Consider the following 12,196-nt stretch of genomic DNA (forward strand, 5'->3'; position numbering starts at 1 on the left):
CCCGCGGGATCCCATATGACCACCTTTAGGTATACCCGATTTTACCCGTACCCGTTGTCATCCCTAATTCTCGTTACTATAAATATTTTCAAATAATGAGTTAAGAGACTTTCTTTCAACATTTACTTTTCCAAATTACAAGACATAACGAAATTAGATAGGGATCCCTACATAATATGGGTCGACAAAATAATGTTTCCATCATGATTTTATTAAGATTTTTTATTTGTATTTTAGTTGTCTCACCTGATTTTCAAATTGGATTTGCATAGTATTGCAATCAACATACCAATATTTCCAGCTTAAAAATTGGATTTGCAGAGAAGAGTCTCGCTGATGCATTAGGTGCAACAATTTCTGGGGTTAGCCTTTCGTTGCCTTAGAGTTTTGCGGAGAGGTTGTCCTAGGCTGAGATGGACGAAGCCGAAGTTCACCAAATGGGGCTAATTTATAAATTTTCAAAGAAAAAAAATATATAATTTTTTTTAAAAATGGATCAAAAGTATAAATTTTCAAGGTATAAAATGTAATTTTTTTAAAATAGACAAAAATGTAAAACAATTTTTTTAGGGGGGCTTGAGCTCCCCCTAAAATTCAATTAGAAGCGTCACTTCAAATTTGACCGCATGCAAATCCAATTAGAAGCCATGTCGCTTCTATAGTACTTCTTGCTATATGGTGGGACAATGTCTTCCGCGAAATAGATGGAAGAATTAAGAATCAACATGTTGCTTTTATAACTCAATTTTTTGCGAATTCAACGAGGCGTTAGAGGCGATTGTCGCAGATGTTTAGAAGTGGCATTTAAAACTAATTTCTAAAACTCTTTTTTTTTCTAGTTAATATGGTGGTGTATTTTATCAAGGGAAAATATCAAAAATACTAATAAAAACATGTTATTTGCAACGTAATGTATTTTTATGAGAGATATAAGTCATTTATATTAAATTGAATGGAGATATTTGATATTTTCAAAAACAGATGAGACAAATCGCACATTTCGATTAAACACATGAGATATCGTCGATATATTTTTTTATATATAAATTAGAATACCCCATTACAATATATTTATAAAATTAGAGTAATTTCGTGATGTTAAATGGCCATCTAGTGTGCTTTGAAAATAGTAAAGAGTAAAGAAAAATAAGCAAAGTTGACAACGTTCCACGACAAAGCTCTCGTACATAGATTGACGTGCCGTCGTGTATTTGGTGGCGCGCATAATGCTCTCCTACTTTTCATGAACGAGCTTTTTGCTTGCTTTATCAAATTCTCAATCCTTTCAGCTTTTCAAGCATTGGTGGTGTATTTATTTCGAAGAGATTTAAAATTAAATGTATACATTCACTTTTCTATTGCCATATAAGAGGGTTTCTTTCTAGATTAAATTATGTGATGCGCTTTTCTTTCTCCCAACGGATCTTCAACTCTCTCCTTCTTTAAATAACCAATTATTATTTTATTTTTTTTTCATTTCCCGCTGCCGTATCTTCCGATTTGTAAAGTACATAGGGTATTAAAAAAAGAGAACTAAAAGATTTCTTTTTCCCAGCATATTCTAATACTATTTCATAGTGTGACTATTTCATATTCTAATGTCTTGGTGTTATATATAATTTATAACTAAACTTGGTTTCAAAACTAGAACAAACCGGAATTTTGACTTGTTTCTCACCCATAAAAAGATGCCGGAATTATGTTACAATATTGTTCACAAAAGTGGAATAAACGAATTTTGTGAACAAAACTTGAATTGATTTTTTTATTATTATTATATGTGAGCAATATCAAAACATAAAGGTATGTTCTAGTTTGGCTAGAATTTCTAGCCACTCCCAGAATGGAACACTCTATCCTGGGGTTCAGACAAACTAAATAATTTTTCAGTCCGAACTCTCAATTTAATTTATAACACTATTTATATTCTTGTTAGAACAAAACTTACGATTGTAATTTTATTTTTAATATGGACAAAAGTTTAATGACACCTCATATTTGCACATTTTTTGTAAATTTTTAATTATTTTATTAATTGTAGACAATTTTAGCTAGTTTGTAAACTCATTACTTTCAAATGACTACTTAGTTAAAGTATCATTAAATTTCAGTTAGAGTAAATACCCAAATCTTTTTAACCATAACTTCACAGATAAATCATAGTTTTTTCTTGCTCTAGCTAATTCTCTTAGAATATTATTGACCAACTTTAGTGGAGTACTAGCGAGACTAAAAAGAAAAAGACAACTTTTAATAATAATTGAGCTTATAATTATATAATTGCTTTAAAAGTAAGAATTCAAAAGTATATCCCACCGTCTAAGCTTCTATAGCTTTGTATGACAAACAAATTCACAATTCTTCAAAAAAAAAAACATAAAACTAAAGAAAGCACCAACAAATTCACAAGAAAGTAAGAGAAAAGAAGAAATTTCTTTGGTGCTATAATCAAATCATATTACACTATTTTCAGTCTAAGCTCAATTATTAGAAATATAAAGTCCCTTTACATGAATTGATGGTTCCATTTGTAACACCTTTAATTATGTTTATGCATGAATGAATATGTAAAGGAAACTTTATATTTTCGCCAACTACATCGTTGATTTCCAAATAAATCAATTATTGGCCTGCTTGAACTTAGACATTAAGGAACCTTGTATACAGATTTGCAAGTGGAGGTTATACTTAAGCATCATGTTTCCAAAAAAAAAATTATAATCATCATCGTTTAAGACCTTTTTTTAACATTTCGTAACCGGTATCCAATTCCAAACACTTGATGATAAATTGGTTTGAATTCTCTATGAATATCATAAACAAAAAATAAATAAAATAAATAAATTCCAAGGATATATACAGCTATACTTCATAGCTTAATTTAAAGTACAATATATAATTTGTTTCTTTTTAATTTGTTCGGGAAGGGAACGCCATAGTAATTCTACTAGACATATATAATTTTTGTTTTATCATAAAACTAAGTTTCAAAATGAAATACTAATTATTATGACACGACATCGAAAAAAATTTACAAGCATTTTTTATAAGGAGCTTGAGTAGACTAACTAATCAGAAACATAAAATTGTCAAAATAACCAACATTTGATTTATTTTGCGAAATAGTCAATAAACCACATTAATAAACTTGATCAGACAAAAATACCTTTCATTAAAATAAAATTTACCAAATATAATTAAATTAAATAAATAAATGGAAAACATTACAATAAATAACTCTTCCATTAGTAGATTAAAATTTTTCCTAAAACGATGAAAAATATTATGAGATCTTTACCGCCGAGTCAATTTGTCATCCGTCTCGCAGAGACTCTTTTGCTTTCACCGCCTCCGACTCTGCCCGAAACAGCCAAACTGAATGAACGAATTAACATGAATTAATACTAACTAACATGAATTAACACTGAAGAAATTCACACGAATTAACATTGAAGAAGATCGAATATACCATGGTCAGATGTCTCGCAGGCGGATACGACAACGTTGTGGCCAGGCTAGCCCACCGGAAATCTCAACCCAGTTGCAGCCGGATTAACCGGATCGGATGGCCATAGCAGATCTAGACAAGTCACGAATGGAGGTAGTACGCAAGTCGGCCTTCGTTCTCACCCGGTGCACGTCGGACTGGTTCGGACCTCGCCGGAGAAGACTCATACAGAGAAGACGTCGCCTAGTTTGGACCAGACGACGTCGAGTGGGGCCACCCGCACCTAATTCGAAGGGCGAGGGACCACCGAGCCTTCGTCCTCACCCGATGCTCACTGGACCACCCTTTCTCCGCCTCGAAACCCGACGCGCCTGCGTCTCCGCCAACTCTCCCACAAATAAATCAAAATTAATACAAATAAACCGAAATAAACTGAACTAAATTGAAATAAACTTGATTTTAAAAAAAAATAAACACAAATATACCGATCCGATTGTGGAATTCCAGGAACACCATTGCCATTCAAACCACTGATTTTTTGCTCGAAACCCTTCAACGTGCGGTGCTTGAGCTCTACCCATTCCTGGAATTTAATTATTATGAACCAAAATATGACGATCTTCAATCCCCCTCGGTTGCACTCTCTCTTCAGTGCCATCTTCAAACGGCCGGCCCTGGAGGTCTTCGTCGTCTCCCTGTTCGAGCGCCCAGAGCTTGTCGCTGAGACCCTGGGGCGCCCTCTCCTGCCGGTTCGCGCATGTCACTCTCAACCGGCACTGGAATTTTTGCACGCGAAACCCTAGATCACGCGTCCGATCTTCGCTGACCTCTCTCGCTTCAGATCCGCTTTGGAAATTCGCGTCTTCGCCTTGGTTGATGTCCGACGTGGTCGCGCGAGTCATCACTTCTTCTCCTTCGACCGTCACGACCATCGCGATTCCTTTCGCGCGCCGATCAGTATTGGAGCCCGGAGAACCGTCTAGAGAGAGATAGAGAGAGAGAGAGAGAATATGGAATTATTTAATTACAAAATCTGTTGATATTAATCCTTGAAATCATGCGATATACGAGGATAATCATTTGTTGACTTATTCATATAATTCTTTACTCAAATAAAACCAGATTGCATTAGGGGTATTTCCGACATAAAAATATTGGCTGAAACGTCACGTCAACGAAGTTGACTATTTCTCAAAATAAATGTAAACGTTGGATAATATGCAATCTCAACATTTGAATTTGGCTAGTGCGTCTAATTATTCTTTTTTATCTCATAAATAAAACAATAGACATTAAATAGTTTAAAAAAAAAATCTAACTAAGATGTTTATATCCTTCAAAATAAAATTTATATTTATTGTATTTCTTTGTACTTCTTGCTATCTTTGGACTCTTGAGGTTTAAAAATTAGATAAGTTTATTTAAGATGATGTATTGTAAATGAGGGGAGAGAGAGAGAGAGAGAGAGAGAGAGAGAGAGAGAGAGAGAGAGAGAGAGAGAGAGAGAGAGAGAGAGAGAGAGAGAGAGAGAGCAATTGAAACGAATAATAGTTAAAATATATATATATATATATATATATATATATTATTTGTATACATGTTAATTGTTAAGGTTACAAAATTCTTTGAATTGGTATAATAGTCGAACGTTGCTAACTTATTAAACAGTTGCTATTCCTTTAAGGAGTACTGTTTTTTGCATATAGGAGTACTTAGGGTTTTGTTACTTTTGTATATAGGAGTTAGGGATATGATGACTAATGTAAACGGTTTTCAGAAAAAAAAAAAAAAAAAAAAAAAAAATGAAGCCAATGTTAGCGCAATATAAAGACAAAAGAGCTATTAGAGATACATCCACTAAATCTAAGTTAAATATATTGGGCCATTTTCTACAATTAGAGAATTGGGCTGAATGAAATGTTCTAAAAATGGGGGCTGCTCAAGGTGGAGGTCAGGCCGGTGCCCTTCTCGCCCTCCCCTTGAGCCGGCTCTGCTTGTTATTAGGGATGGAGTCAAAAATATAAATTAGCGAGAGTTAGTGTATAAGAAAAATTTTGGGGGAGAGGAACTAATTTGTAAAATTTTAAAATAAAATAAAAAGAATTTTTTTTAACAATGGGTAAAAAAAATATAAATAAACAAATTAAGGGGAGGCTTCAGCAACCCTTAGGAACACTGTGTCTCCATCCCTATCTGTGGCTCTCACATGGTGGTGGTTGATAAGTACGATTCATTCCCACTTATCAATGTTTTTTAAAATGAATCGACACTTGTTCTTGAAGCTTTTTATGTTATTTTTGTAGTTTTTAGTGAATTTTCAGGTTGTTGAGGCATAGAGAACATTTGGAGCTTAATGGAGCAGTTTTGGAGTGATTTAAAGACTTTCGAATAAGTTCGAGCAAAACAAGAAACTTAGTGCCATCTTCTTCGCAATTTGGAGATTCATCATTGAAGATTTTGGATGAGTTTTTTTCCATGACTGAATAGATATTTCTCTTAGCTTTTCTACGCGTGTTCGTTTGTCAAAATCGAAATTTGGAGCAAAAAGTTATGGCCAATTCAAGTTTGTTGCGCATTTTGGACAACATGTCAACGCTATGGGTGCGCTTCAACGGCGCACTGCGCCAGTGCAATTCTTTTCAATAGCACATCGCCTCAGAACATTTTTAACATAACACGTTTTCAATACCACGCCTCGGAACGCCTTGGTCCAGCAATGGGATCCTTTGCATATTTGACCGTATGAAGAGTTTTATTTTTATTAATGCCCTAAGTAGTCTGGTTAGTTTGACTCAAGGATTTAATGTACGCAATTAAGTAGTCTGGTTAGTTTTCAATAAAAAGAATTTTTTTTAACAATGGGTAAAAAAAATATAAATAAACAAATTAAGGGGAGGCTTCAGCACCCCCTAGGAACACTGTGTCTCCATCCCTATCTGTGGCTCTCACATGGTGGTGGTTGATAAGTACGATTCATTCCCACTTATCAATGTTTTTTAAAATCAATCGACACTTGTTCTTGAAGCTTTTTATGTTATTTTTGTAGTTTTTAGTGAATTTTCAGGTTGTTGAGGCATAGAGAACATTTGGAGCTTAATGGAGCAGTTTTTGAGTGATTTAAAGACTTTCGAATAAGTTCAAGCAAAACAAGAAACTTAGTGCCTTCTTCTTCGCAATTTGGAGATTCATCATTGAAGATTTTGGATGAGTTTTTTTCCATGACTGAATAGATATTCTCTTAGCTTTTCTACGCGTGTTCGTTTGTCAAAATCGAATTTTGGAGCAAAAAGTTATGGCCAATTCAAGTTTGTTGCGCATTTTGGACAACATGTCAACGCTATAGGTGCGCTTCAACGGCGCACTGCGCCAGTGCAATCCTTTTCAATAGCACATCGCCTCAGAACATTTTTAACATAACACGTTTTCAATACCACGCCTCGGAACGCCTTGGTCCAGCAATGGGATCCTTTGCATATTTGACCGTATGAAGAGTTTTATTTTTATTAACGCCCTAAGTAGTCTGGTTAGTTTGACTCAAGGATTTAATGTACGCAATTAAGTATTGAAGTGTAAGCTCTCCGTACTTGAGGTGTTGCGCCTCAGTACGTACGAGGCGTAAGCCTCAAGACAATACGTTAAAAATAAAATAAACATTTTTAACGTAATTCGTGAAAAAAATATTATTCTTATTTTGCTTTCAATTATTCTCTATATATTGACTAAAGAGGCTTTAAAATGATGAAGGGGAAATAACATATATTAGCTATGTTTGGGCTTAGCTTATTAAACATCTTTTTAGTTTTTTCTAAAAGTCAAATCGTTTTAAAATGTTTGGCAAAATAGCTTTAAGTAAAAGTTGAAAAGTGATTTTCAAAATATAGAAGAAAATGGAAAAAGCAAAATTTTTATAGATTTTGGGGAAATTGTTTTCTATTTTATGTTGAATTACGGTTCTGTTCTTAATCATTCAACACAATTAAATGTCAAAATTTTGTTTATTTCTGATATAAGGCTGTGCGCGTACTTCAGTGGTAAGTGGTAATAGATAACATTGTTTTTTTTTTTAAATTGTATTATGAGTTGTAAACTTTAGAGATGTACAAGTCTACAATTATACTATTTTAAATTATCTTATATATTTGTATTAAAATTAGACACTGATTATAAATTTGAAAAATAATATTAGTAAGAATATATATATCATGTCATTCTTAATGTTAATACTTTATACAAAACATTTAAAATATGGGTCTCACACACACACATATTGTTATTTCTATCTTTCAATTAATAATTATAATTTTATTATATATAAATATTAATAATTTTTATCAACTCAAGAGATATCTATTTAGGTCTTTTTTATAATTATATATATTTTACCAAATGCTAAATCTTTTTTTGCTATTTGCAAAAATTATTTTAAAAACAGTTTACCAAATATCTGTCTGCTTTTGAAAAAAAACAATTTTTTTTCCAAAGCAGAATCTAAAAATATTTTTTTAAGGGCATTGTAGCGAAATAGCCAAAATGAAACTATGAAATTTGTTTTTAGCCTATGTTTCACAACTTTTAGTGAAATAGCCAACAGACTTATGTGGCAATAATTAAGGTCTGATTTACCCTTATTTATTAACAAATTCGTCACTTTCTCTCTCCTACTTTTTTCCTACACTTTTTTTACATAAAAACTTCAAAAAACCATATATATCTCATATGAACTCGAAATTGAGTGATTCCAAATCCTACGGATTTGTGACGCCGAGATCTTCAAAAATAGATCCATTGTGTTTGATGAAAAATCATGTTTAATACCATAGATGTAGAAAAATCACGTTACTACCTTAAATATAGAAATAACTGGAAATTTTTTATAATTATTAAAAAATAAATGGAAACGTAACTATGATGCATTAAACATAATTTTTCATCAAACACAATGGGTCTATTTTTGAAGATCTCGATGCCACGAATTTGTAGGATGTGAAATCACTCAATTTCGAGTTCGTATGAGAAAGATACGAATTTTTGAAGTTTTGATGCAAAAAAATTATTTTAAAAAAATAAGAGAGAGAAAGTGACGAATTTGTTGATAAATAAAGGCAAATCAGACCTTAATTATTGCCACATAAGTTATTTGGCTATATCTCTAAAAATTGTCAAACATAGGCTAGATCCAAAATTACATGTTTAATGTGGCCTAGTTACTTACAAATCTCTTTTTTTAAAGCAAAACCATGTCAAACAATGTTATTGTCAAATGCATATAGTTAGAGGTAATATAAAAAAAAAAGACTAATAAAAAAAAATACTAAAGTAAGAATTAATGGAAATTGCTCCCTCAAAAAAAAAAAAAAAGAATTAATGGAAACTGCTAATAAAAATTTAGAATAAATTAAAAAGATAAAACACTCTATATCTACTAACTAATTAAAATATAAAAAAATTAATTCTTAAATATAAAACTAAGTGATACCTGTATGATTAGAGAACCCAATTGCTCGCTGTCTCGCCTTCTCCCACCGTATCGCACCGTCTCATCGTCACGACCACCAGGTGATGTTCAAACTCTTAGCTTCAGTTTATTTATTTTATTTTGTTGACGTGTTGATTATTATTGCTTGAATTCCCTATCTCATTTCGAAAATATGTAATCGATGTGTTTTTTACTCAGAGTTTTTTTTGTTGTTTTTAGTTTATGTAATTTGAAATCGTCTAAAACTCAAAATTCGTTTCTGGAAAAGTCTAATCAAGATATATAAGGTAGAGCATTCCAGGGTCGCTGATTTTAGGGCTTAGATGATGATTTTTGTTCGTGTATTTGGATTTTGGGGGATTTTGTCCTGGGTTTTGACTTAGAAGTTTAGGGTTGCGTTTTTCTTAGTTGAAACGGAATAAAAGTAAATGAAAACCTTGATTTCTCCTACTCCTACAAATGTAGGCCTGGAATTTGGGTACTCAAAATAACGAAGATGAAACACAAACCAATTAAGAAAAGCCCTAAGGTTATTTATTTATTTATTTTTTTTTCATCACATTCGTAGTGATCTAGTTCTGGTTTATTGCCCTAGAGACTGCATAGTTCATGATACATTTAGACGCTGAGACAATATACATTTTTTCTTTTCTTGATGTAGATTGTTGTTGGAGCTTTGTTTGTGTACCGAAAAGAATAAACATATTCTTTGTTTATTCTTTTCATTTTATAGGTAAAAATGGGACTGTGGACGCTACTTGAAGGGTTTTTACTTCTTGCAAACGCGCTAGCGATACTGAACGAGGATCGTTTCCTTGCACCCAGAGGATGGAGCTTCGCAGAAGTATCAGGAGGCAAGACTAAGTCCTTCAAAGGGCAGATCATAGGTCTCATCTGCGCAACTCAATACTTGAGACTTCCTCTCATTCTGTTCAACCTAATATTTATCGTGGTAAAGCTGGTATCGGGGTGATGTTTTGTTCAGGTGAGTTGTGTCTGAATATATTTGTTTCCTTTTATATATTTTTTTTTCGTCTTGAACAAGTTACGTGACCAAGGACGTAGTAGATCGGACTACATTATTCTTCTGTAATTGGGTATGACATGTTTTTGGATGATCCGATTTTCATGATTCTCTTTGAATCTCGTTCTTTACAGAATTAGGATGTTGTTGGTAGATTTAACTTTGTTGACTTTAGATACAATTTGATGAAGGTTTTGTTGGAACATTTTCTTGTCTGAAGTTATTACTTTGCATTAAAAGTGAATCACTTAGTCGTTGAGATAGCTTGAAGCGAATTACAGTTGAAGCAAAAGAGTGCAAAACTTGGGCTTGTCTTGCTGTATCTAACTGAGCACCACTATGGGATAGTTTCGTTTGGTTGTTTCCAATATATTATCTATTATCTTTTACTTTGATTAAGACTTCCAATCTATTTGATCCACACAACTGGCTGTCTGACCATCCTCCTCGTAGATACTGATTGGAAACCAGTTGTATTTTTTTTTTTTTTTTTTTTTTTAACATTTTATTCATCGAGTCTTATGACTATTCATATACGTCACTACTATTCAGGTTTCACTCTGCCCTTAGGGAATTGGATTTTTTTTCCGCACGGATTTAGGGCATTGGTTCAACAGTATAAAAAGAGAACATATGAAGCCTATCCTTGTCGCATGTTTGAATCTTGGGGGTCGAAATTCCGAAAGGGCATTTTTCCCAAACTCCCCATCATTCATGAACACTACTGTATTTTCAATCGCAGAAAATCACAATTATTGGCTATATAGCTTCCAGATCTCTTGAATACTTTCGATTCACAAGCCTTTTTTTAAAATATATATATATATATATATATATATATATATATATATATATATGGTGGCATTCCAGAGTGGCTCTGAAGAAGCCAAATATCGTTTTTGAACCGCAGCCAAAACTGCGATCATGTCTTCCAATGCAAACTCTTTGACAGCCTCAATGCACTTCTTTTCTTCTTTAAAAAGGGGATTAAACAAGCTGGTTGAGAATATTACTTTTTTTTTTCTTATCCCTTGTAGCAAGTTTAGTACTATTGATAATTTATTTAAATTAAATCATAATTAACTAGATAGTTCCAGTTGTGTGGCTCATTTTATTTACCTTGAATTTGGCATATGCTAGTTCAGAATATGTAGGTTAATGCTTTGTTTTATTGCGTCAGGCTAATGTTCACCAGATTGATCCACGGGAAGAAAATCAGCTCGCTATCCTTTTCTCCCCTTATTACAAAAAAAAACCTCACATAAGAATAACTTCACGCATCGGGTACCCACTTTTCAAACTTAAGTTTCCGAATACCTCATAACTATTTTTATTATAGAAAAAGTATTTCCTTGTTGTTTGTAGTTTTATGCGACTTTTCTGATTTTTTAATGTTTTATATTTTCATCTGAAAAATGAGTTGTTTGTGTAACTGTACAATTCTTTGATTGGTTTTGATAGATGATTATATCTTTGCATTCTAGCAGAGGCCTTGTTTAAAAAAAAAGAAAGAAAGAAAAAAAGATAGGCAGAGGCCTTGTTCGATTAGAGAAGCTCTCACTTCACCCGTTTTTAAATTTTACAGTACACATATATTGTGCTGAATAATAGATTCCAGTTATCATATTCTCTATTAATACTCTTTACTACAATACTTCAAAATGGCACTCTCTTTTCTTCCATTCTGGTGTTTAGATTTTGTCCGTTATTAACTTGAGCACGGCATCAGCTAAGACTAATCAGTTCGTTGATATTCTCGAAATGAAAATTTTCCAGAGTCGAAAGGTAATAGGACTATAGAAATAGCCTTATTTGGTAGGGCAGAAAAGATTGCGGAATAGACGAATTTTTACAATTTGTATATTTTGAGTGGATAGAAATAAAATCAGATGATTTTGAGGATTGTTGCTGATGGTTTGGCAAAATTTAGAAAAGCCAGTTGATTGTTCTTGTTCCTGGAAATGTAATTTTCCCTCTAGGTGGTGTCGATTCGTTTTACTTAACAAGTTAAAAAAAATCAATCAGATGTATGTATTTCGTTCATATTGATCACAGCTATGGAAAAAATAAAATATGTTCTTTTCTTTTCCTTTGCATTCTCTTGTAATTCATTCATATATCATTTATCCTACCAAACAATGCATTACTCAATTAATCTCTATGTATATTTGTGTGTGCATGGTCCGATCTGCTTTAAAATTAGTCTCCGAGTTAGATTGGACCGTGTTAAATGTTCTGGAAAATTGAG

At 32.8% G+C, this 12,196-nt stretch overlaps 1 protein-coding gene across 2 annotated transcripts; it reads left to right on the forward strand.

Moving 5' to 3' along the window:
* Positions 1-8,894: 8,894 nt before the first annotated feature.
* Positions 8,895-11,900, forward strand: LOC149406772 (uncharacterized). 2 transcript variants are annotated; one of them, XM_089608624.1, is made up of 3 exons: positions 8,895-9,004; positions 9,658-9,909; positions 11,129-11,900. In XM_089608624.1, exon 2 carries the CDS (start codon positions 9,664-9,666, stop codon positions 9,895-9,897), a length of 234 nt encoding a protein of 77 aa, XP_089464750.1. In that variant the 5' UTR covers positions 8,895-9,004; positions 9,658-9,663; the 3' UTR covers positions 9,898-9,909; positions 11,129-11,900. The 2 variants fall into 2 exon arrangements, with proteins under 2 accessions (XP_089464750.1, XP_089464752.1); XM_089608626.1 differs by lacking the exon at positions 11,129-11,900 and having other exon boundaries at positions 9,658-10,187.
* Positions 11,901-12,196: the final 296 nt, after the last annotated feature.

This window comes from Urtica dioica, chromosome 1 (genome assembly GCF_054948205.1).
Source record: "Urtica dioica subsp. dioica isolate 48M chromosome 1, U.dioica_male_clone48M_v1_H2, whole genome shotgun sequence".
NCBI classification, from domain to species: Eukaryota; Viridiplantae; Streptophyta; class Magnoliopsida; order Rosales; family Urticaceae; genus Urtica; species Urtica dioica.